The 26,144-nt window shown below is 47.1% G+C and overlaps 1 protein-coding gene and 1 pseudogene across 9 annotated transcripts in view; both read left to right on the forward strand.

Moving 5' to 3' along the window:
* The window catches only part of HDAC4 (histone deacetylase 4), a 265,136-nt gene extending 251,509 nt beyond the window's left edge, over positions 1-13,627 (forward strand). For all 9 annotated transcript variants that reach the window (XM_052791434.1, XM_052791431.1, XM_052791428.1 and 6 more), the window contains 3 exons: positions 5,905-5,989; positions 7,849-7,990; positions 8,484-13,627. In XM_052791434.1, the coding sequence (XP_052647394.1) occupies positions 5,905-5,989; positions 7,849-7,990; positions 8,484-8,523 (267 nt within the window). In that variant the 3' untranslated portion in view covers positions 8,524-13,627. The remainder of the gene's footprint in view (positions 1-5,904; positions 5,990-7,848; positions 7,991-8,483) is intronic.
* LOC128143768 (uncharacterized) overlaps positions 12,220-26,144 on the forward strand; it is a 50,070-nt pseudogene continuing 36,145 nt past the window's right edge.

Raw genomic sequence — 26,144 nt, forward strand, 5'->3', positions numbered from 1 at the left:
CAGTACCTTGTGGAAATGAGCAAATCTCAAAAGGCCACAGTAAGACACTAGGAAGGAGGCTGCTGAGGTGACCCCTGAAGGCAGTGCTGTCTTCCACAAGATATCTGCCTGCCTGTCAGATGGTGAAGGAAGGATGTTCCTCCTAAAGCTTTCACCCGCCTTGGAGAGCACAACCGGGGTCTCTCATCATCACCCTTTGCTGAAGAACCCCTTGGGGCAGGAGCTGGGGGCGGGCATGTGGTCAACACCTGAAGGTGCAGCACCACAGAGAGAAGCCAAGCAGTATTTCAGCTCTGGTCTGCTTCCGGTGGGAGCTGACTTCTGGGGATGGTGGTAAGCCGCCATCAGCAGACTTGCTCTGACTCACAGTTGCCGTTCAGTGACCATCAGCCTTTCTCAGCTCTGGGTAGTTGGAGCAGGGAGCTTGGATGTGCGTGGAGGTGCAGATCACCTATGTTTGACTTTCAGCCTGTTGTAGAAGCACTCTGTCTTGTAGTATCCACACTCCATGTGAAGGGCGACAGTGCCTGGGGAAACCTCACTAACCAGTCCAGGGGGTAAAACAGCTGGGATTCATCAAAAGCATCTCCTTCAATCATCCAGCATCCCATCTCCAAGCGTCCAGAGAGCATCCGCTCCTTGTGTTCGGCCAGGCAGTTCTGATAAGGCTCTCAGCGCACCAGCCTGTGCTCAGCCCTTGGGATAGCCGTAAACTCGGGAGCCAGCTGCTACATCCGCATGGAAGTGATGGAGTTCTTATTGCAGCACCCATCTCTCTTAAGCTGACAGCTGATGGCACTGTTGTCACCACAAACAATTCCTCCAGCTCCATCCACCTTTGGGTGCAGCTGGCACTTTGAAGGGGAGACAGAGGAAGTAACGGGTGAAGGCTGTCATTCCTCTTGCTTAACATGCTCCTACGATGCAGGTGGGTGACTGCAATGTGGTGTGAGGATCTGCGTGCAATAAATAAGCACTTGATCCAAGCCACAAACGTGTTTGGAAGCGCGAGGCTTTGGGGGAGATCTCAGCACTCACGATAGCTTGGATGTTGTCAACTGCCTGAGTGGTTTCATTTAGCAGAGTGAATATTGATCCTTAAAGGTAAAAAAAATATTATTTTTTTTTAATCACTGAATCGGGACAGCTATAAGGCGCTTTAAAATACTTAAAGATGGACCTGTTCTCACTTTTCCTAGGTGGGCTGTAAGGCTGCGCAGATATCATGATAATGTTCTCCGACTTACCCACACATCAAAAAGCAGGAAACACTAGTTTTATCAAGGTCTTTTATAAAATCTTTTTAACGCAAGGAAGTTGGAGGGAACTGCTGTTGCTTTGTCCCACGGCCCTTTGATGAAGTTTGATATACAGCGTGTTAGACGATTTTGCATGCGTGCACATGGACAGCCAGCTGTGGCCGGTGACGGGCCGCAGGGAGGTTTGCTGGCTGAAGAGCGGTGCCGGAGTTACACAGGGAAATGGTAGGAAATGAAGGGAACGGTGCCAGTCCCCAAAGCGTCTGCGTTCACCGGCGAAGATCAAAACTCCCGCTTCAGAAAAAGCGTTATGCAAAGGCAAGACCCGGCTTGTTCCCAACTGTCCAGGAAATTAAAACAGAGCTTTAGCTTTGCAGCAGATTATTTTAATGTGAAATGAGTTAGTGCTGGGCAAGATTGCTTGAAAATGTACGTACATTGCTTTAGTTACAAATATAGTTGTGCAAAACTAACACGACTTCAGTTGAAAAAGCAAAGGCGGGCATGATGCAGGGAAGATCTGCTGATGGTAATTTAGACCAGTAAGCCACCGTTCCTCTTCCATTACTCAGAGCGGTCTCTGACAGCAGCATGCCAGCAGTGCTAGAGGGCAGGGGAAGCAAAAACCGTGCTAAGCTGCTTACTCCATCGTAGGCATCACCAGCCTTTGCCCTTCAAACCGGCTTCTGCCCCATGGCAAATGTCTGTTCCCAGGGAGTGATGCTGCTATTTAAGCTCTGGGGCACCCATAGCATTCGCTGTCCCAGGCTAGGACCCATGCCAGCACCATGCCTGGAGCAGGGTGTGGAGCTCCTATGTTGTGGGAGCTGCTAGCGGTGGGGAGAGGGATGGGAGTTGCGTGCTGGGGGACATGGTCCTGGAGCTCAGCAGCACTTGCAGTGCTGCCTGTCGCTGCTATAAATGCTTTGTCATTTTTCATGCAGAACTAGCGGAGGTGTGTCCGGTGTCAGACTCTGTACATCCCGAATAAGCAAGAAGGTGATAATAAGCAATTGCTTAAAACCTTTGCCTAATGCCCGGAGGTATTTCCTTCCTTTTCCCGGAGAGCAATGGGTGACGCTGTTGTCCGTGAGTGTTATTTCAGGAGGAGGAGCGTGCTATGGAAATGGTTCACATGTGTGGCCGAGCTGCCTGATGTTGTGTGCTTTATATCAATATCAACTGAGAGGTGTTAGAAAGCTCTTACTTAAAGATTTGTCCGGGAATTGCTTTTGCCTTCACTTAATGTCATACAGCAGTCAGTTTGGACCACAATTATTTTTAGAGTGGAGAATTTATAACAAGTGCAATCCATAATTATTAAATCTGGAATGGAGCAATTTCTAGTCCTCATGAAGTACCTATCAAATGGCTGCCATGTGGTCGCAAGAGCAGATCTCCTGGCTGGAGCTTCTCTTGGCTTTGAACAGAAGTTACAGTTAAACTTTGCCATAGATTTTTTTATTTTTTTTTAAGCTATTAAACTGTGGCTTCTTCTTTGGTGGGGAATATCCCTGGCTGGGCTTTGACCACTATTTTCAGACACAATTAACAGCTGTGGACATCTCTTGGTTTTGATACCCAACCTTGGAGGCCTGTGACACATTCATGTTCTTAGTGGAGAACCAGGGGCCGCGGGGAGAAAAGGAAGAAAAAAAGATGGGCTTGAGGAGCATCAGATCTGCTGAAAGTTTTTTCTTGAGTATTTCGTTGGTTGTGAGATGTCTTGAGTTCTTGTAAGTCTAATCCAAGCCATTGGCCGTGTATGTGAGCCAAGCAGAGCTGCTCTGCTGGGGCATCCTTACCTACCAAGCAGATGCCCCTGCTGTGCCAGAGGAAACCAGTATTCTCCCCAGTGTTATCTGTTGAAAGCAAATAAATTATTTTTTTCTTTTTTTTTTCTTTTTTTTTTTTTAAGAAATTGGAAGTTCTGTGCTGCAGGCCTGGCTCCTTTCCTGGGGAGGCGTGCTGATACCGCAGAAGGAGGCAGCCCTAACTCCTGCCTGCTCTTGGAGCCTTGCCTGTGCAGTATTACTGCGCTGCTGCTGTTTCCAAAGGATAGCAGGAGCCACACAAATGTATCTCAGGGTCTTCACTGGCGCTTCATGAAAAAAAAAAAAAAACCAAAAAAAACCCAAACCAACAAACTAATAATAGCTGTGGGTTAGTAAATATTTGAGCCCAGGTTTCTTGCCCAGTGGGAATCGAAGCAAGCATCGTAGCTACAACAGTAAAAGGTTTAATAACTTCATAGAGGGCAAAGGGGAAAGTTTTGGCTGCTTTTCAGAGAACAGGCATCTCAAGGTGAGAGAAGCAACCCAATCAAAGAAGGTTTTCTCCTCTTCTTGGGTTTATTTTTTAAAGGAAAGCAACTAAAAACTAAAACAACCCTCCAGCAGTGCTGTTGGGGGCCTTCCTCCAGGAGAGGACATGCATGCTCCCACCGTAGAACAGACTGCCAGGGATGCAACCCCATGGTCTTGATGGAGAAGGATATTCAAGGCTCGTTGTCTTTACTGATGTTTCCTGTCACCAGAAGAGTCCTGGCTTGCTACTCTGCAGCACCCACCTCCCGAACAAGCAGGGTAAAAAGCACCATAAAGAAGGATGTGGTTTTCAGGGTGTTGATCTAATTTCTCTTTTTTTGTACTGGCCAAAGGCTGCCAGGGCTGGGATGGATACGGGCAGAGCTTTCTATCAGGCGAGAGGAAAATATCTCCTAGAAAATAGGAGGCAATGCTGTCAAGCAAGGAGAGGGCATTTCTCTTGCTCTCCCCCATTTCTCATTCTCACTCCTTTCCCCTGCCCTGGCTGCCAGAGTGCTGTCATGCCTCTAAAAAGAAATGAGAAAAGCGATGCCCTTCATTGCTGAAGGGAGCTCTGGAGTTCTTGTCCATCAGTCATCATAGGTGCATTTGTCCATGCCAATGCAAAGGTGAACTGGATCCCCTGGTAGGTGTGTAACCTCCTGACTGCAGACTGAAAGGGCAACTCTCTTCTGGGTGGTAGGAGAGCTTGCATCCGAAAATGAGCAGTATGTGCATGCACCTAGACTGGACATTAGTTTTCTGTATAGCAAGTCTTAGGTCTACAGAAGCTTTTTGCTCTTGAGTGCTGAGGAACAATTTTATTTCTTTATTTAAAACAGCTGTGCTGATCAAAGCATGGTCTTGGTGGTCTATGCTACCGCTGATAGCCAGCACTGCTCGGTTGACAGAGGTGTGTTCTCCCTGACTGATACAGCTGGGATGGCCAAGACCTCTAATGGGAGATGTTGCTCTGGTGGCAAAACCACCTCCTTGCCAGAACAGCGTATTTCACATCTGTGGGCTGGAGTGGTCTATCCTGGTGGCAGCACGGTTTTGCCGGTGGGGACTGCATCCAAACCAGCACTTGGCCATTACAGTCCTGCAAGGCAACTCCATCAGCATCGTACTGTCCATATGGGTTTCATATACAGGCTTTTACAGGTAGATCCACACTGCAGAGCTTTGCTCCTGTGTAACTGGAGATGGACTTAGAGGAGCTTCTTTAAAGTGGCATTCCCTAATTCATCTCTCTCTAGCAAAATGAGGATACCCTTACTGTCCCATGTTCCTTGTTAAGTAAATTGTTATTAGTGCTTTGGTAACAAAAGCAGCACTGCCATTGGGAGGGTGCAGTGTACGTCAGAGCAAACCAGAAATTGTCTACATGCCATTTGCATTTACAGCATAAAAGCAGCCAAGCCCAGAAAGATACCTGCTTGTTCTGTGCATTTACATTGAACATTTTCGGGAGGCCTTCTGTGTCATCTTTCAACTTAAAGTCTCAATAGCAGCAGCATGTTCTTATTGTTACCTTTTTGTATAAAGAGCAAAGGAAAGAAGACAGCATCAAAAAGCCTAAACTTTAATACCCAATTATGAGCTTTACCAGTAACTTCAAGGCAATTTTTTTTAAAGATTAACATACAGATCTAATGCTGCTCTGCCCTGGCAAGACTAGCCCAGCAGCTGATAAGAGGCATTGATGATGACTGAAGTTATAGTCATGCTGAGTGTGGCTTTAAAGCAGTGTTTTGCATTTTCTCGGTATGAAAATTAGGCTATTTATTCTTAGGGTACAGATTTTTTCAGTTAAGAGTTAATAAATACACTGGATTAGGTATTTAGAAGAATTAAAAAGCTACCGCTTTTATTTATTTATAGGAAAACCAGAAGTGTGGCTGGTTTAAGTCCCTTTTATTTGCACATTGTTTTAATAGTGAAAACTTTGCAAAAAGGTAGATCCAAGAAATAGTTTATAAAGATCCATTGTAAAAGCAGCCTTATTTTCTGGTCTGTGTAATAGTGCCTCTTCATACAGTCTACATCAGCAACTGCAGCAGGTTCTTTAGGAAGAGCCCCTGTGCTGCGTGGAAGCTGAGCCTGGTGGAGATGCAGCATTTTGTGTGTGGAGGAGCATCAGTGTGGAGGAGGCTGCACTGAGTATCGCAAGAGTACTTAGAAAGTCTGTATATTCTGGATATTTAACTAAAGGCGGATAATAGAAACCAGGGGGATGGAGTGGGGTCTTGATATGGCAGAGGCATTTGCTAAATCGTGCTTAATGCCTGGTCTCTAACTTGAGATAACATTTCTTCTGTGTTCCTCTCTCTTTCCAGCTTGAGCCTCTTCCAGAAAAGGTTTTCCAGCAGAGAGCAAATGCTAATGCGGTGCATTCAATGGAGAAAGTAATCGAGATACACAGTGAGTATAGCCCCATTCACCCAGCTGGTTTCCTGTTGGGTTGCCCTGTGGGACACCCGTTTGACTTCTCCATCATCCTGGCAACTCCATGTTCCCTTGTCCTAGTTGACGGGTGGTCGCTGCACAGTGAACTGGATTTGTGCAGCCACAAGCTCATCTTACTCTGCGTGTAGTAGTGGATCGAGGGTTGCACAGGGAGCAGTCGATTCAGGGAAATGCTTTGGCACTTGAGGAGGAATTAGTATTAAAATCTCTAAAAACTCTGTAAAGGACAGGCTGTCCAGCACTTAGAGTGTGCCCTTATCTCTTCAAAAGCAAGTCAAGTATCTCCTAATAACATAAGTCTCATTGGGTGTTGTGGCACCCATTAATTAAGAACAGATAGGGATGAAAGTTAAACAGAGTATTGCATGAAGTTCCTAATATTGTAGGTTTATTTAGCTGGGGAGGTTAAAATCATTGTACTTGACGCTTTCCTGAGGATGTTCTTGAAGGATGGAGTGAAAGAGCCTGAGTAACATGAGAACTCCACTGCTAGGTCCAGACATCTTCCTGCTTCAAATGTTTGTGGTCTAAAACTGGAGGGGGCTAGTTTCCATTTTATAGGGCAAAAATGGAGCTTAAAAGAGGCTGCAGCTTCCCCCCACCCCCTGTCAAAAAATGCCTGGTAGCTTTAGAAATTTGAATTCCATTTCCAGAACCTGCTCTGCAGAGTGAGTGCTCAGCACCAATGGGACACCTCAGCAGCACCTTGAGCCAGCCAATGATTTTTTTTTTTTTTTTTTTGTATTCCTTAAAATGAGCACAGCAAATTAAAAGGGGCTTTGAGTAAGACTCTCAGATCTGCTGTGCAGCACAGGAGAAGCAAAGATGTTTGAAAACGAGTCCCTCCTCCCCATCTGCTGGCCTCACTGTTCAGGTTCTTGCTTTCAGGCTTTTTGCTGTGGCTTCCTGGGTACCAGCAAATTTGGTGTGTCCTGCCTGGGGATCAAGAGAACATCCTTTATTCTCTCCCTTTGATGCCTTCCCTGTGCTCTTTCCACTGAAAAAGGGTGGCAAAGTGCTGACATAAAAAATGAATACAACTTAGACTTCTTTAGTCTCAGGTGATTTGCCCACAGAAAGAATGTGGCAGTTAGCAACTGAATGCAGATGTCCAGGTCAAATCTGGACTACATCCCTTCTCTCTTGCATATTTTTCCTTAAGTTTAAAAGTTTCTGAGGGTTTTGAAATGAAAAAGGAAATGTCATTACTGTTTGAGCACCTAAGTTGTCCCCTTCCGTCAAGGGAGAGGGATGCTGTACACCTCTGTGCAGCTTGGATCTTCACCTCCAGCACTCCTTGCACATTTGTCCTTTTGAAAATCCAGTTTCCGCCTCCCGCCTTTCTTCCCTAGCCAAAGGAGAAGAGCATCTTTCATTGCCAGACAGTGACTGAGCCGTGCTTTTGACATCCTAGGTGTCCTTAAGGGATGTGCAAGTGCATGTTTATCAATGCTCTCAATACCTTTTGGATTTAAAATCTAGCTTTTCAAGACACAGCAGCATAGCAGCTCCTCTGTTGGTACAGTAGCATAGCATTATCTTGCAGGGGTCTCTCTGGCCTGGCCTTGCCTCGCAAGCCAGGGCTGCCTTGGCACGCGTTCCCAGGAACCTGCTTCCACCTGCAGCTTCCTGTGACATCAAGTCGGTCCTTGAAGCGAGAGTGAGCACAGAACAAAGTTGCGTTTTGCATAGGCGTGATGAGACTTCCCTAGGCAGTTCTCAGCTGTCTGTAGGGCCTGGGAAAGCAGGAGCACGGTGCTGGACCCATAACAGTGCAGATGCCCTGACTGCCTCTCTTCTCACCTCCACCCCAGGCAAGTATTGGCATTCACTCCAGCGTTACGCCTCCACGGTGGGGTACTCCCTGGTTGAGGCTCAGAAGTGCGAGAACGAGGAGGCAGAGACTGTAACAGCCATGGCATCTCTGTCAGTGGGCGTGAAGCCAGCTGAGAAGAGGTGAGTTGCTTTCCTTCCTGTTTATCATCACATCTTGGAGTCTGCCCAAGCAGCCTTCTCGGTTAATCCTCTCCTTTTAACCATTGCACGTGCATTCCCCGCATCTCCTGTCCTCCACGGGTTCTCTAAAGACCTCCTGGGCTGGAGGAGAACAGCAGTGCCATGAACTCTGTGTGTGACCTTAGTACGGTGCACACTGTGCCTGAGCCTTCTGCTCCAACCAGAGCTGAACATGGTTCTGGACCATGAGAGGAAATTGATTTTGCTGCAAAAAATGTTAACGTTGCACAAGTGAAAACAGATTGTCTAAAAACCCTTCTTGGTGGTAAGTTTTAATTTCAGGTGAGCCAGCTGAGCACAACTGCCTGGGTGGGAAGGTGATGGGAACATAAGGCATGAGACTTAGCACCACAAATTGTCCAACTCTGTTGTGCTCAACCCTCTTTTCTCTCTTCCCTCCCTCCCCACCCTGCCTGGCTGTGAAATCGCTCAGACCCGATGATGAACCCATGGAAGAGGAACCTCCCCTGTAGCATTCACCTTCGAGCTGGAGTTCTCCTGTTTGTTCGTCTTCGTCTTGAAGCTCTGCCAAGAAGCTTTCTCTTGTTACTCCTGCGTCCTGTCATGGTTTTTTCCAGAGTACGGAAGGACAACCAGGTGTAAAACAAAGCAACCGAAAAAAATCTCTCCGTATCTATATGCGTCTACAGTATATATTTGCCGAAAAAGAAAAATGCCGGTGAAGAGCAGTAAAGGACTGACACGCTGGGTACTCTTCCTCTGGTCCTCACTGGGAGCGGAAAGGGGAACGACGCCCATGAAGTCTTTGGCAGAGTTGCCAAAAAAAAAACCACAAAGATTCAACAACACATATGAAAATCAAACAAACAAACAAACCTTAACATAAAACTGGTGCTTACAATTTGATTACCCACAATTCAGCAATCTCCGCTTGAACCACTCGACCCATCTTGTAGTTTCATTTCTTGGATTTTTTAAATGGCTCTTGCCTGCCTGTGAGTCGACAGCATTCTTGTCGAAACCAGAACAATGGGAGATGGTGTATTTTTAATGGGGAGGGACAGGGAAAGAGGGACTTGTCTTAGATCTAAAGGAAAGGGAAAGAGAAGGGGGGAAACAGTAGCCCAGATGGAGTCGGCTTTATTGTCTCCAAAGCCATCTGAAGATGAGTTTGTGCCTTTTTTTTTAATTGATGGATTTGGTGCAGCTGGATTTTCTGAAGTTTGAGGAACAATGCCTTAAGTAAAAAAAAAAAAAAACAAAAAACAAAAAACAAAAAACAAAAAAAAAAACCAACAAAAAAACCACAAAGAACACAGCAGTTCGTGAATATTTTTCCTCTGTTGGGAAAGCCAAGAACTGCCATCAGGAAGGAAGACTTTTTGGCTTGTGCTGGCATGATGGTGGGAAGCAGGCATCAGCTGAACAGAGCGTCTCCAAAAACTGTCTACAAGTTTGGATTTGTTTTGTTTTCTTTCATTGCTGTTTCAAAAAAAGAAAAAAAAAAGAAGAAAAAAAAAATTAAGGTAGTTGCCAAGAAAGTGGCAAATACTGTTGGGTCTTTGAAATTCAACCATTTTTAAAAACAAATTTTCAAATGTTTTCTCTCTTCTACATTATCTAGTAATTGAACTTATCAATTTGGTTGTTGAAGCATGTATTAGACACAAATGCAGGTTTAAGACTGGAATGCTTTTTATTAAAAGCAACTAGCATGAGATATTGCTTAAATTGTTAGGTATAAATATATATATGTGTATAATGTATATTCCAAATGTATTCCAAGCTTAGAAACCGGATTCCTATGAATTATTGATAAAAATATTTATGATGCATTTATAGAAAAATATATGTAATAAATGCATACTATACCAGTAGCCATTGGAAGCCCCCTAGGGACAGATTTGTGAATTGGAACGTAAAAGGTGCTTTTGGAAAAGGATCCAGGTTGAAACTGGAGGACTTCCAGACGACAGGTTGGAAAGTTTTTCAGAAAGCCAACACATTAGCCACTGGGCAACTACCCTAAACATTTGTATTTTAATTTAAGGTTTTTAGTTGTGATCCTTTTCTAACAAAAAAAAAATGAGTTTTTTATAGCAAAGACTATGAATTTGCTGTTAATTTTTATATCGATATTTCACAAAACCCTAAAGAAGCCTTGTTTGTGTGACTGACATTTATTTTCTCTTTGGCAGGTTTCATTTCCAAACGGCAATAGCGTCTAAACCTTTTTTCCTCCCACTTTCCTTGCTTGTACATGATTTTCCTTTTTTTTTTTATTTTTATTTTAATTTTTTCCTTCTTCTTAAGTCTTTTGTACAGTGAGCAGCTTTCTGCAAGCGTAAGGAACCGTGGCAGATTGTCAGAGATTATTTTTCGGAAAGGGTGCGTTTTATCGAGGAGGAAGGAACGCGATGGGCTCTTTTGTATAATGATACCGCCGACTGTATATTTCCTCAGTTCTGTTATAGTAGCTATGTAAAGAAAATAAGGAGTTTTCTTACCTTTGACATAGTAGTATTCCAATGGGCGATGTCTTTGTCCTCCGTGCGGATCGTAGCGAGAATTACAGGCGGCTTCACTAGCTGCCTACCATTGGGAAGGCTGGTCGGACACTTGTGGGACAGCTGGCATTTTCTCTCCGCCGGACAGACGGACACGCAGACACGCACACACACTTCCCCACGTCCTCTTTCTGTCTCTCTCTTTCTCTCCTCTTCTTCTTCCCGTTGCTGGTAGGGTTGGAGAACTTTTCCCGAAGGTATTTTTTTCCCCCCCGAGGAGGTCGTTGCCCTGCGCCAGCCTTGGCTGTCGACTCCTGCAAACGGCGGGTCGGAGAAGCAGCAAAGCCCTGCCACAAAGACTTTGAGCAGCTTAGAGGAGACCGGATTGACACGCGTGCCTTCTTACAGCAGTGTAGGATAGCACACACCCCTCGTCCAAACAACCAAGGGTAGCTTTTTTTTTATTATTCTTATTTTATTCTGTTACGATGACAACTGACGGGGTCGCTTCCAGTAACTTATTTTTTTCCAGTTCTTGAAGCGGCTGTTTTCATTCCATTCAGGACTCACTCGCGGGAGAAATTTGAAGCGTAATCATACATGTGAGCAAATGCAAGAGGCTTTTGTTTTATTCCTCGGTTTATAATGCAATTTAAAAACCAGACACTACTGTATTTGAGTTTTGCAAACCCAAGTACGTGTTAAAATTATTAATAGCTTTGGTCACATAGGACCATCCTCAGCATATTCTAAAAATAATTTTCCCGTGTAAAAACACGACATACCTGGAGATGATGTGGTTTGTTTTTTTTCAACCGACCACTTTGCTGCTGTGATCTAAAATTAATCTGGCTGCCAAATCTGGTGACTGACTTTAAATTTTCCTTTTGCCGTATACACGCTGTGGGCAGTAACCATGTTTACACGATCGTTTCTGTTGTCAGCTCTTCCCTGTAGGGTTTTTGTATTTCTCTTCTCGGTCATGGCAAAGCTTTTTCTTTTCTTTTTGCGTTCCTGAGAGCTGCCAGCTGGCTGTGCTGAGCCGGTTTCTTTATAAAAATCGGAGGAGCTTGTCAGGATGCCACCTTCATTTCTTTCCATCATTTCGCTCAGCTTTTTGCCAGGGATGGCAAGATTTTTCCCGAGATGTCAGAGCTCGTCTCTTCCAAACTCCCAGCGATGTGGATTCGTTTCACAGCGGTGCCCGCTCCCCAGGCGAGCTGGGGATGCTCTTTGGGGCCGGTGCAGGTGCAGAGAAGGGGGAAGGAGCCCTCATTTTGAGGCTCACCAGGGTTTTTTCACCTTTTGAGCCATTAGCTTCTTCATTTCAGATGACTTTGCCGTAGGGCAGATGCGCCGGCAGGGCGGGAGCCCGGGATGCTCGTGCATCCCAGCGCGGTGCTGCCCAGGGCATCCTCCGTACCTGCTTGGAAAGAAAGGAGCATCTTTAAATCCTCTTTACAGAGAAGTGAGGCCCAGTTTGCAGTACACAAGTAATCATTGGGGGTTTTTGTTGGTTTGGGTTTTTTTACTTTCGATACAAAACATTCCTTTTTTTATTAGCCGCAGTCATGTATTCATTCCATTCTTCCTTTTGTAAACTTTTTTGGGCCCACGTCTTTTATGGGCATTGATATATATAAATATATATATAAATATATATGAATATATTTTTTTAAGTTTCCTACACCTTGAGGTTGCATGGTCTGTAAGGTTGGCATGTCTTTATATTGTATACAGATTTTGCACGCCAAACTTGGCAGCTTTGAAAATGAAAAAAAAAATTGTGGTTTTGGGTTTTTTTGGGTTGGTTTTGGTTTTTTGTTTTTTTGTTTTTTCCTCTCGTGGCATTTGCGGAGACTAAAGGTTGGGATGTTGTTGTCACACACACGCACGCACCCACGCACGCACCCACACAGCTACACACAAAGGAAGGAGAGTGGGAACATTTTTTGCGTCTTACTGAACTTAATAAGAAATTGTGCTTTTTATTGTTAAAAAAAAAAGAGTAAATAAAAAGGACTACTTAAACATTTCTCATTTTAAGAAGAAAAGAAAAAAAGACGTTTATCTAGCACTTGTGACTTACCAATAATAGAGTTTATTGTATTTATGTGGAAACAGTGTTTTTAGGGAGACTACGCAGAACACACAAAGTAAACTGCCTGTGTCATTATTATTTTTTTTTCCTTTTAATTTGGGTTGATACTTTGTTTTGATTTCTCGGCTGGGTGGGGAGGTTGGATGCAACCCTTTGTCAACACACGTAGTCATTAATTCTAAGGAGATGAATGACGAGGACTTTAAAGAGTTAACTCTTCAGCACAGCTGTGTTAACTTTTTTAAAATTACTTTTACATGATGTATTATTGCTAGGTTTCACTTTAAACAGTCGTGTACTGTGCAACACTGTGGTTTAAAACGAGACTTTACATCAAAAGGAAAACACGTTTCTTCATTGTCATGAAGTTGAGCTCGTTCTCAGCTCATCTTCACTTTGTCTTTGATATTGATGAAAAAGTATCCTATTGAAAGAAAATAAATTAACACTTTTCTGTGCTCCATAGTGGAGGCGCTATTTTCCAATTTATGAGGATGACAAACTTATATATATAATATATATATAAAAGTGGGGGGGGAGGGGTTGAAACATTATTCACCCAAGAGCTTATTACAGATATGTAGTATCAAAAAGTTGTAACTATATTATATTCTACTTTATACCTATACATGCTCAGTATGACGTCACCATTGGTAGCAGCTACCGGTTTACGCTGTAATTTAGACACAATTTCACTCTTATTGTATGGACCCTACTTTAAGTGATGGTAGCATTCTTTGTGCTAAATTTTCTGATGGTCCTTTCTTTTACTTGGTGGAGTTGGAATATTTTTCTCATTCTTGTTTTTGTTTGGGTTTTTTTGTTGGTTTGGTTTTTTCTCTTTTCTTTTCTTTTTTTTTTTTTTTTTTTTTTTTACTGGCCAATGGTGTCTTTCTCTGACAGTACCGACTTAAATTTCAACTTTATTAGGAGTCCAGTATTTTGTACCACATTATGACAACTTGTTATTCTTGTGGTGTAAATAAAAAGAAAAAGTTAATTATAGTACCACCTTGGTTTCTGTTGCTGATCTTCTTTTCATCTGGTGCCTTGGGTGTGATGTGGTGTTTCATCTGCTTTAAAAAAAATGGTTTCTTGGTGTTGTGGAAGGGGGTCTTGGCGCAAAGCAGCTTTTTGGTCAAAAGATACCCATGTGTACGTCAGGATGTCCATGGCAGAAAAATTGCTAGAGCTTCTAGCTCTAGCCCGGTTTCCCTGTTGCTCCAAGATCCGTGTTGACAAGTGCCTGCATGTAGGGATTGTAGAATAATAAAAAAATCCCACTGAAATTGAATTTCCAGCAAGAAGTCTGTGAGAACAGCTGAATTTCCCCCAAAAGCCACCAGTGAGTGAAAACCAGGAAAATCAATGGAGGGAAGAACTGGCATTTTGTGTCTGGCTCTGTTCTGCCTTGTGGAGTTGTTAGTGCTTTATTTTGCTATAGCCGGAGTGCTTTGAAGACAGCGGGGCATGGATCTGCCTGATCTCAAGATCGTTCTGTAGGGAGCGAGACGTGAGTCCCAGAGCTCCTTGTTGCCATTTCACACGGTGCCTATATCCGCAGGGCTGTGGCATGTCTCCCCCTCCAGCAGACGTCCTTCACCTCCAGGGTAAGTCCCATTTCCATTCCTGGTTGTCCAGTTCTGCTCTGCCCAGCTGTGCAGGCTGGGCGGGAGGCTCTCCCACAAACCCACGGATCAGGTTTGCGCTCCGTCTGAGCAGATCCTCCGCACTTGCCCACATTGTCCATGGCTCAGGAGAGGTTCTCAATGTTGCCCTCAAGTTCAGATGGGTGAAGCAGATTCACCCTTTTTCTTTCATGGTCTCATTCAGATGTGGCTTCCCTCTATTTAGCCTCTGTATGATCCTGCTTGTCCCTGGAGCCCACTGAACCATCTAAAATCAAGGTTCTCCATCTATGTCAACTGGAAGTGTCCTCTACTTGCATGGCAACCAGCTGTGCTTCAGTTCTGATAGCCTTTTGCTGTCTCCCTCCTGGATGGAGAAGACAAGTGCTTGGGGCTCACATTTAAGCTAAGGCTCACGTACCTCTGCAGGGTGGACTTACCCATCACATAGGAAGTGCTGCAAAGCAACCCTGGCGTGAAAGGGAGCAAGCCTGATGCCACCCGCCCTGGAGAGCAGCCTTCAGCTTAGTGTCCCAGCCTGTGAGTAGTTTATGAAACAGGGAAGAGCAGTCAAAGATAGTCTAGGGACCCGCTCATGGCTTCAGTGTCTGTTACACAATTGGCAAAACCTAAGCAATTAGCCAAGGAGAAAAACACCTTTACTTCTACAAGCCTGGACGCTCACTTCTTGCTCATGTGGGAATAAGCCTGCCACACTCAGGGATCATCTCCATGGATGTTGCATTAGCCCGTCCGCTCAGCACAGCAGTGCGAGGAGCTGGGGAGTCTGCTGGGCCATACAGACTGACAGTAGAAGTGACAGATTGATGTTCACAGTCTCTGCAGGGCACCTTGTGGAAGGTGTAGGGGAGACCACACAGGAAAAACTTGCCATCTTGGGAGCATTGCGATTCCCTTGTCAGCAAAGCATCGCTGCCGCTCCGCATGCTAGCTGCAGTCCTTCGCATGTGTGGGGAGCATCGTCCACCAAGGTGCTCTGAGAAGCAGAGGCTCGGACTCTGGGGCAGGATGGCCAGGGCGAGGGTGCAAACCCACGGCGGGTCTGTGGCACGCAGGGACAAGGCTGTCCAGGTGCACGCGCCTCTCCTCTTGGGGAAAGAGGTGAAGTTGCTCATGGCCAAAGCCTGCCTAAGCCATTGCACTTAAAGATGGCAAGAGGACCAGAGCAGTGGTCCTGTGCAATGTCCAGCTCACGTGTGTAAGCCCGCATCCCTGCCCATGGGAGAAACAGTGGCACCACCCCACACGACAGTGAGCATCACCCGTTGCTCCAGCTGTAGCCTGGGAAGGGCTGAGCGGGCAGAGCCCGTATTTGCAGGCAGGGTGACGGCCCTGGCATGGGGCTTGCTTTGGGACCACGAGTGACGTGGGGGTGGCAACTGGCTGTAATGCGTGCCAGCACGGCTGGGAGAGTGGCTGCAGCTCCTTCAAGAGGAGGCATGGGGGCTCATCTGGGCAGAAGGTTTGGAAGGGTCTTCCAGGAGCTGGGGGAGTTCATCTGCTGGTGTGAAATCCTACTGCTGGGCAATCCAGCCTAGCTCTTGCAGCCTTGAGGCAGAGGGCTTGTTTCAGGGGAGAGCAGGGTTTGTTTTAAATATGGTTTCAGTCTCTGTGCAGTGGATTTGTCAGAGGCTGCTAATCCTTTAAGAAGCCCCAGGTCTCGCTCTGCGAAGCCAAATGTGCACTTCGGGCTCTGATAAATATTCATTGCTGGGTGGTGGTTTTAAGACCCTACGAATTAGGATGATGGAGGGAGGCTGTTTAAAAGTGCTGGGATGGATGTTTTGGAGGACAGCCTGTGACAGGACTTCCTTTGGCATCCCCAGGACCAGCGGTATCTGATTATCTGTGTCTGCAACAATACTTTTTCCTTCTTCAAGTCCACTGGTTAAAACCTGCTGGTCCAGCCCCAGGCATGCAGCTTGCTGGGGAGCAGGACCTGGTCTGTGAGTGTTGACGTGTCAGGCCTGCAAACGCATCTGCGGTCCAGAGCTGCCTTAATCTTGCCTGAAACACTCTGGGCTCACTGCTCGCCATGAGCACATAGACGTAAACCTGACACAATGCAGCGGGGAGGGTTAAATTCAATGGTGTGGCATTCGCGCCGGGGTCTCGGCATGAAATAATATATTTCCATAACTGCTGCTTTAGCAATGGAAATTTTTATAGCCAGAAATCTGTTAATCCTAAAGAAAATAATGTTGCACTGCAATGAATGTGCCCTAACCCCTTTGAGGTGGTTCCCTCCTAGCTCCTCCAATGGGTGCCCACGGCTGGATGCAAGGGGTGGATGCCCAGCCAGGCACTGGGGTGCGTGCTGCTCCACACCCTTCCCGAGGCTCTTCCAGGGTTAGATGTTTTTTTTTCTTTTTTTTTTCTTTTTTATTTTTTTAAAGGAGAAAGAGGCTGTTTCTCACTCTGGGCAGCAAGTCAAGGCTTTGTGCTTTAAATGAATGTCTCCGTAGCAATGGGAATGCTGCAGAGGAAAGAACAGGGTCTGCTATTAAATATACAGCCCAAGTGCACAGGGGGCAAGAGTTCAGCCTGTGCCAGCAAAATGTCCTGCTTTTACAATGGGATTTGGATCTGTGCTGAGTGGAAACTCTCCTAAGGCTGGTGCATGGTTGATCTCTTACAGGCTGCTCTGAAGATCACTGAGGGTGTTAGGAACTCATTTGTTCCCCCTGCCTGGATCTTACAGGCAAAAATGTGGGTGTAATCTGCAAAGCTGCCCTGGAGGTTGTTTGCTTTTCTCCAGGGGAGCCAGGAGTGGGTTTGCTGCTCGGGGGGGGGCAGGTAGGGGTAAGCAGAAGCTGCCGCTGCCCTCCCTGGGCTCCCCGGCTCCAGGCAGAGGTCCTGGTGGGTGAGCTGCGGTGCCCAGGGCTCCCCTGGGGGCTGTGCAATGGGGCTGGCTCTGAAAGCTGTTTTCTCTCTTTTGGTCCTTTTCCAAGAATCCCAGCTTCTCTTTTCCAGGTAAACTTCAGCTTGCAACTTTCCACTGCAAAAGCAACTGTTGCTAAGCAAGGAAGAATTATTAGCGAAACTCAGTAAGTGGGAATTGAAATGCACTTGCCTTTAAGTAGTAACGGCTTTAGGGAAAACATAGATTTGGCGATAATGGTGCTGGAAAAAATAGCATGTGTGCTAAAAGCCAGGTGCTCAGGGACGTTGGTGCCCTTGCAGCAAGGGGACGGGATCAGGTGCTCTGGGACGTTGCAAGGGGATTGGGACCTGTGCTCAAGTTCCCAGCAGGGAGAGGCTGGGAGGTGTTTCACACTGCTTCCCCTGGAGTAAAATGTTGTGATACCTGACAAAAAGGTGCAATAATATGGTCAGGTCTGGGAATTTAAGAGCTTTCTGCCTGAGTATGGGAGGAAAGGCTAAAGCCCAGCCAGAGCAGCAGCAATCTGCTCCTGTGGGTGCGACGGCCGTGATTTCCTCAACTTTAAGGGAAAGCAACTGTCTCACATCCTATGTTGTTATAATGACAGTAATGCCTAAGTGGGAGGGCATGAATAGCCATTTTCAACAGTCTCATCCCCAGATAGGTGGTATTTTAGCAAGAGGATGTGCTTCAGGCCACCCAGGTACACAGTGGGAGGAAAAGAGTGGTAGATTTAAAAAAAAACAAGCAAACCCAAGCAGGACCAGCCAGCATGGCTGGCTGGCACTTGAAGCTGATGCTTTTTTGTCCTGCCTGCAGACAGCAGTGACCCACATGAGATCCGTCAACAGCAAATCCAGCTGCAAAGAAACATCAGGTATGAAAGGAGTTTAACTCAAGAGGTCCTAAAAGCTGAATCAAGGGCTGTAGATGGGCTGTAGGAACACAAGACAAAGCCTTGAAGGAAAATACCCAGAGACCCCACAGTAACTCTACCAAGACAGAGACTTTCAAATGCCAATAAGTCGCTGCTCCCAGGTGGAGCAAATACAGCCAGTGTGCAGAAAGTCAGTTCAGAGACTCTGGAAAGCCTGGTGCTGGCTAAATGAGTATGTGGTGTGGATGCAGAGCAATGGGATGGAGCCATTTTGTGTATGAATTAGATAGCGGTTGCCCTCACAGTCTGCCATGGGTTGTGGCTGTAACAATGCATGTGTTTGAATGAAGATGCCTGTTGCCATGAGAAGAGAGGATCAAGGGGAAAAGAAATGCCTTGCAGACTGTGCCTGCAAACAAGACTCATTCAAGTTGTCCAGTGACAGGCGATAGATAGATAGTCAATAACACTGGGCATTTTCTAAGGGAACCCCAAAGGTTGATGGCATCTGCTTCTAAGACTGTACAATGGAATGTACTGATGGCTGCAGGTCTGACTGAAGATGTGAATAACTCAGGATGAGTCCTAGATGTGCCTGGTGAGGGCAGGTCAGGCTCTCCAACCTGCAGGCAGTACAGCTGGTCCCCTGTTCAGGGGTCTACAGATGTTAAATCATGTGGTGGCTGGCAGCTAAGCCCCTACCCAGCTCCTCACTTACTCCCCCGTGGCAGGATGGGAGAGAAGTGGAAGGGTAAAAGTGAGAAAACTCACGGGTCAAAATAAAGGCAGTTTAATAAGTGAAAGGGCCAGTGGGGGTCGAGCTGCAAAGGCTTGGCTAAAGACTGTTGCAAAGCAGAAGGAAGGAAAAGCTGAGGAAAGCAACGGCGAGCCATTCCTGAATGGAAAGCTGCTCCTGCGGGAGCTGCTCAGGGAACAGCAATGGGGAGCAAATCTCTGGAGGTGCATGAAAACCAGGTCTCCTCAGCAAGGCTGTGCAATGCTGTTCACAGGATAATGGAGAATATATTTTAATAATTGTGCAAGTGATAAAAAAACAACTCTATAGGTTGCGGGGAAGTCACAGTCTGCCTTTTTTGCAGCAGCATAACTTAGCAAAAACAGTTCCTGCTGAGGATTGAGAATATATTCATATTTCACGGCTGTGCAAATAGTGTCTCACAGGCTGCGCTAATGAAAGGCTTCAGGAGGGACGAAGCACATCTAGAAGAACTAATTACAGGCTCTGAGAAAAAGGGATCGTCTCTGTGTTTGCTGAGGGACTTATTGGGTTGGACCGTGGGATTTCTGCGTGATTATAAGGATGTGGAAATCTGGGAAGCCACCTGGGAGGTGATTGCACAGGGCTTGGATTTGTTTCTTGAACTCTCTTAACACTACCCAAACCCGAGAGTGCCCAGAAAACCAGGGACTGGAGCAGAAGCAACCGGTGCTTGGCCAGGAGACCCTCAAACCATCCACAGCTGCAGACATGGGACCAGCTTCCCCTCTGGGACCAGCTTGAGGGTGGCACAGGAGCCAAGAGCAGCAGCAGTCCAGGAGGGGGGCTGCCCTGTGGTGGGCAGGCATCATCCCCGTGGGTCCCTTAACGCTGGGCAGCAGCACACTGCTGTCATGTGCTTTGCTTTCTGAGCTCAGAAAGGGACCACGAACCTCTCTGGGAGAGCCGTGGGGTTTTGTTCAGGGCAGTGGGAATGGCAGGGGTCTGCTCTTCATCATCTCATCACCTGCATGGGGAGCTGGTCCCCGAGCATCCTGCACATCCCCAGCATGATGCAACGGGGCAGCAGCTGCAGCCACCCACCACTCCAGCTCCTGGAGGAGTGGGCAGCACAGTGCATGCTTTCAGCTTAAAACAGATTTTTATCTCTGAAAGGGAAACAGATGGGGCTGGAAATGAAGTGGGGCCGGGAGGCTGAGCACAGGGAGGAGCAGGGCTGCCCACAGTGCCGGCAATGAGGCCCTGGTCTCAGCTGACGGCAGCAGCTCAGAGCTGCCCTCCTGGCTAAGGCATTGCTTGTGCTTTGCATCTTCCAGCCTGGGGACAAGCCTCCATGCAAGAAACACCTCTGCTATTCAGGGCTGGGGTGACTGCAACAAAGAGCCAGGTGTCTTCTGCATGTCCACTAGGTAAAAGCGAATCTCCCTTCACCACATTTAAAGCACATTAAATGCTTCAGTAGCAATAACAAGATGTAATGGGCTAGGTCCTGAGAAAAGGTGGAGGCACACGTTGCTCCCCTACTGCAGGACCTCTCTACCTGGCCTACTCTGAAGGGAGTGTATGGGGGTTTAAACAAAACCACCCCAGCAGCTCACTCCTGCATGGTGTGCATGGCAGCAGTGGGGAAAACATTGCTTCCTGTACAGGGCTGATTGCGCAGAGCATTGGTGTGCACCAGCCACAGATAGGTGCCTTTTATCTGCTTTATTATGGGCCTTTTGAGCCATTTTCATCTATTTTTTCATTAATTCATTCCCCTGCCCCAAGGGGGAAAGGTTCGGAATCTGCAAATTCAATGCAATTTAAAAAAAAAAAAAAAAGGTTTTTACTGTATTTAGGAGGATACGGGTATGGACAGCATCATGCATTTGTATTTGTTCTCTATCAAGGCACAACTATCAAATGATCAACAGTTTCAGAGGGCCTGCAGGAAAGAGAGACCTGTTGCTCACTAAATCAGGAGGGAACGGAGCAACTCCTGTGCTTTAAAGGCAATTAAATACCCAGAGTCCTCGAGAAAGCTTTCAAAATTTCACTCTTCACTTACATGTTTTAGTTTGAAGGAGAAAAAGGAAAAAAAAGCCCTCCTTCCCCACTGCATAGAGCAATTTCTGAAATCCTCCCCAATCCCCGTGAATAATACAGCCAGGGCAAGCTTAGCAACCGCCTTTTAGCGGGCTGGGTTCATTCACTGGTGAGTGACAGGAATTTCTGGAGCCTATTTATCCAGGAGGTGGGTGTCGGTGCTGATGAGGGTCCTTGCTTGGCCTCCAAGCCAAGCCCAGCCTTGGTAGGGCTGCGTTGGGTCTGGTCTCAAATTGTTTTCTGCTGTGCTCCGGAAGAAGGAAGATGGTGACCAAAGGGGATAAAATATGTCTTTGGGAAAAAAAGGTGGAGGGAACTTTTTTCTGTGTAAGGGAGGAAAGTTGAAGCGGAGACGCTGGAAAAGCTCCGCTGGGAGTCCCAGGCATGTCCCAAGCCCATCAATAACCCTGCCAAGTCTGGGGAGTGCCGGGCGAATGCTGGTGCAGCCAAGAGGAGAGGGTCTGCAAAGCCTCCCCCCCGGCTCTTTTCGGCCCGGTTGCTGTGGGGATGTCTGGAGGCTGGGGGCAGCCAGATCCCCAGCCCCACCTCCAAGGGATGCAGCTTGGGAGGAGGAGGAGGAGCGCATGAGGCTGCCGAATATCTGCAAGCTCAAACCACAGAGTGGCTTCCCATAGCTCTGGCTGGAACCTGATCAGGGCTGCTTGGTTTCCTCTGAGCTGATTGATGATGGCTTCTAATACGTTGATATACTTTTCCCATTTTAGGGGATGGTTGATGCTTAGCATGTGGTTGGTGAAACGGCTCTGTGTTCAGCAGTGTAACAAATTGTCTTGGCCAGGTTTATCTGTTGGGCTTCATTAGGGACCTCTGTTGCGCCAGATTCTGGGGGTGCTGAAAATGAGACTTGAATTGAGTTATTCCTTGCGGGTTGTAGGCTAATTCTTCTTTCATCTAAAGCCTTTTCATATTTGACCTCTCTCCCCCTTATCTGCGACGGGTAATTTGATTTGCACTGTTATTTCAAAACAATTCCTTTTGGTTCCCTTTGTGAGTGGAGAAAGACAGGACTTACAACTTAAGTATCACAGGCTGCTTCCAAGCTCTGTTTTGAAGAGGCTTGGAAGGGGAGGAAGGAAGAGCAATCCAACCAGAGCGGTAAAGTATCTGCAGATTTCATTAGGGCTCCTCCGAAGCACATCTCAGGCTCGCTCTGTGAGAGTTGGCGCAGAGGCGCAATGGATCACGCCATGGGCTGTCAGAGCCCTTGTTCCTAAGGTTCCCAGCTCAACCTGCTGGTGCTGCTGGTCTGTTTAGCAAGTTATTCCTGGTGCAGTGCCATACAGCTCCTCTAGTTAAACTGCGCTGGCATTTGTTTCTGGAGGGAGGAAAATAAAGCACAAACATGCAACTTTGCAGCTCCCAACCTCCCCTTAGTCGAAAAACACGGCGCCTTGATTTTTGTCTCGGGGTCTGACGTAGCTGGTTTCCTGAGTTCATTGGCAGGGCAGCTGGCAGGTAGCTTGCACAGCCCTCGCCAAAGGGGAGCTGGCACTGCCAGCCGGGTGGTTGAAATGGCATTGGCATGTGCTGTGCAGTCTGGGTGGAGGTTGAGCAAAGCCCATGCCAAAAACCTGAGGGCCACCCCATTGGTGTGGAGATGCTGGAAAGACATTGCTGAGAGTAAATGACCTCCAAATAACAGGCAGATGTCCTGCCTAAAATCTCAAATTTAGAGTAATTACCAACAAAAATGGCAAGCTGACCATCACCTGCAGGTTGCAGGAGAGGTGAAGATTGGTATTATCCCTGAAGTGTTGAGCCTCATCCTCCAGAGCAGAGACAAACTGCATGGGCAACTTGCAGAAGTTGGGGAGAGGGATGGTGTTGAAGGCAGTAGAACACCTCTGGAGATGACCAGGTGAGAGAGTTTTTGCTCTTCCCCCTTCTCCCTTGTCCTACCACAGGACAGGTTTCTTCTTTTCCCTTGCCCTGTCTGAAAGAGGTTTTACCTGTCTTGTCCTCAGCTTTGGGACCTCGGGGAATTGGAGTTTGCGCAGAGCAGCTCAAACGCCAAAGAGAGGAAATTAAAAATCACTACAAAAATGCTGTGAAAAATGTATTGGCTGGCAGTGCTCAATGGCAGCTCTCAAAGCAAGAATATCTTTCTTGAGAAACTTAAAAATAAACTCCCAGTTTTGTTTTGTTTTGGTTTTTTTTCTTGGGCAAAATTAAAGAAGTTAGCTCAAACGAACACTTTAGATTTTGGCTCATTGCTGGAAAAGTCAAGTGGGATGGGAAAATGCATGTTGACTGCCACCAAAACCATCTTTTGGCTTGAGCAGCCTCGCACTTGCCCTGCTGGATGGTTGGTGAGACCCAGCGTATGGTTCACGTGCTTTTTGAATTTTTAGTTGAATTTTTTTCTTTTCCAGACAACTTGGATTTCACTTGGAACCTGTCTGGTAGGATTTGGCTTCCAGCCTGCTTGGAGCCGGGGGCCACGGAGATTAATGACATGGAAAATGAGGAATGCTGACTGTAAAACTCTGAAATTGTGGGAAAAAGGCAGCTTAGAGCCAGCCTCAGGTGAGAAGGTGTGCGACTTGTTCGGGGATGGTGTTTGGAGAGGCAAAGGCTCCGGTAGCTCTTTCGGGGTAACAGCCTTGTATTTAACAAAAGCATCTTAAAAAAAGTCTGACAACCGCTCTCATGAAGGAGCTGCAGTGCCTCAAGTACAGCAAGTCCTTTCCTTCCCCTCCTAAAAGCTGTGATCTAGGTTTCCGCGGTCAAGAACATGTTCACGAAAATACAGGACAGCATGGGCTGTGGCAGGGGATCAGCCAGTAATGCAGGTCTCTGATTTACCCTCCTGCTTCTGAGAGGGCATGTCCCTGTCCTGTTCCTCAGCTTTTCTGCCTTTCCCCTGCATTACAAGAGCTGTGACAAGCATCCTTCATCATCTTCAGAGGGTTTTCCAGTGGTACGAAAGCTCAGGGCTGCGGACATGCTGCTTCTCTTTGGGATGCTGAAAATCTCCAGTCTGATGTGCCTTGGTCATGCATTCAAGGTTGAACTGGTGATGGGATGGAGGTCCTCCTCCCAGTTTGGACTGGCAGGGGAAGCCGAGCTGCTTGGGGTATCTCAAGGAGCAGGATGGCCTGGCCACGTTGTCTCAGCAGAGGAACAGGGATGCTGGCAGTGGCCATTCCTCCTGGGTAAGGGATTCCCTCCAGACTGGCTCCATCAGGTCTCCCAGATGCAAGCAAGGAAAGCGGGTCATCTCCCTGGCATAGAAAGCAACACAAAAATTCAGCTCCAAATCACATCTCATGTAATGCTGATAGGAAAAAGCAGGCCGGGCTGGAAAATACCAGCCAGTAAGGTTTCCTCTAACACCAGTCATGGGAAACCAGAGCTTTATGAAGCCACTGCCATGTGGCAATGATGCCAGCCTTACTTTTCCTTGAGAGCTAAAAGAGGAAGACTGCTGAAATTCAAGTTCAAGAACCTATTTTTGTCCAGACAACCTGCTCTCCAATGGGAAAGTCCTGTGGGTAAAATGTGCATCCCTCCAGCAGGCAGGTATGATTAATTCTGGGCAGGGGGAGAGGAAACCTATGAGTATTATATCTGAGATTTTCCATGAGCCTCTGGGTCATATGAAACAGAGCTACATGAGGCCATCTGGACCCCCTGCACCCTGGAGTAGGGTGGGAGCTACCCCGCACACCTGGCCTCATGTGCCTGCCTGTGTGTGCATGGGCTTCACCTTCTCCCAGCTTTTGACTGCCTTCCTTACAGAACAGCAATTCTCAGTTATAAAATAGGGTCACCCACAAAAAGGACCCAGGAAACCCTTAATTAGTGGGGGTGGGATGTTCCTCTACAGGCTGTGCCCAGAATTAGCGTCCTAAAACCTTTAGGCAGCAGGAGTGATGCCTGCACCACCAGGCTCCTGCCAAACCTCTAGTTAAACAAGAGAAGAGAGACCTTCATAAGTAGCAGTGCTAGGAGCCTTTATTCATTACAAAATTCACCTAGAAACACATTTTAGGGCTTCTTTTCCTAAAAGAAGGGCCTTGGTCACCACTTACTGCAGCAGGACAGCTTGGCCATGGCCACGCTCTGTGCAGGAGGGATACGAACAACGAAACTGAGACCATCCCTGGACACCTGCTGGTGGCAGGCTGGTGCCATCCAGAGAAAGCAGCACCACTGTTCAGGTGAATTTTAATCTGTAGGACATGGTTGTTTTCTGGACAGTTGCTTCTCCAAAAGCAATTGCAGCTTCAAGGGAAATGTGTTTGCAAAGGAAGGAAGATTTGAGGTGGGTGCAGCAAAGCTGAAGGGGGGAATACATGGTTTGGACATGGGATGAGGGAAAAAGTGATTTACACCTGTTTGTGTTTGCCTTTCTCCTATGAGACAGGTGAAATGGGACTGCAAAGCCACGTGTCTGAGCCGGAGATGAAGGAGCACCAATGCCACCGTTCAGGTTGTGCAACACGCGCCTGCTTGAAGGCATTTTGTCACCTTGTGCCCAGGGGTTTTAGCGCTTGTTGTCTGCCCGGGGCAGCTGTGTCCTTCAAGACCTCCCTCTCCCTGTGTTCCCATGCCATAATCCCAATGGAGAGAGAAAAAACTCATTTCTCCCCCTCTCTTCCCAGAAGTGCACACGAGGTGGTGGTGGGAAGCAAATGACTTTTTGTTTTTCTGCTGCAGTTTCATTTCTCTGAGGTCCCCGTCGCTGCCGGTCCCCAGCACAGAGGCTGTTGGCTGTCCCTTCTGCAGCACTAACACGGACCCATCCCTGGGAGGAGAGAGAGGTACGTGATGATGGTAAATCTCCCATCTGTGTTTCTCAGCATCCTGCCTTGAGCTGGGATGGTGGACATAGGCATGAGATAAATCAGCATGGTAGAAGCTTGGAAACCAGTGATTTAGGATGCCGGTGCACATCCTTTTCTGATCGTGACCCTGTGAAGGCGGTCCATGCCTGCAGTGGCGGAGGAGGGACAGGACCGTTAAGTCCAAACCACCTGCCTCTCTTTTTCAGTCCATTAATTCAGCTTGATTGAATTAGTGTTCCCCGGCTGGAATCGGGGTGAGGGCAGGCTGCCACCAGGTTCGGTGGTCCTGTGGTGCGGGCAGGGGGCTGCGCATCTGCCACAGCCCCCCTGGCACACACGGATAGCAGCACTGCGGAGCATCCCCACCCTGGAGGGGATGGATGTGGGGTTTGGCCCTTCAGTTATTTTCTTTAAGCCAACCCGGGCAAATAGTAAAAAAACTGGTGAGTAGGGAAGATGAGGATGAATGAGTCCTTA

Source organism: Harpia harpyja, chromosome 7 (assembly GCF_026419915.1).
Source record: "Harpia harpyja isolate bHarHar1 chromosome 7, bHarHar1 primary haplotype, whole genome shotgun sequence".
In the NCBI taxonomy this organism is placed as follows: domain Eukaryota; kingdom Metazoa; phylum Chordata; class Aves; order Accipitriformes; family Accipitridae; genus Harpia; species Harpia harpyja.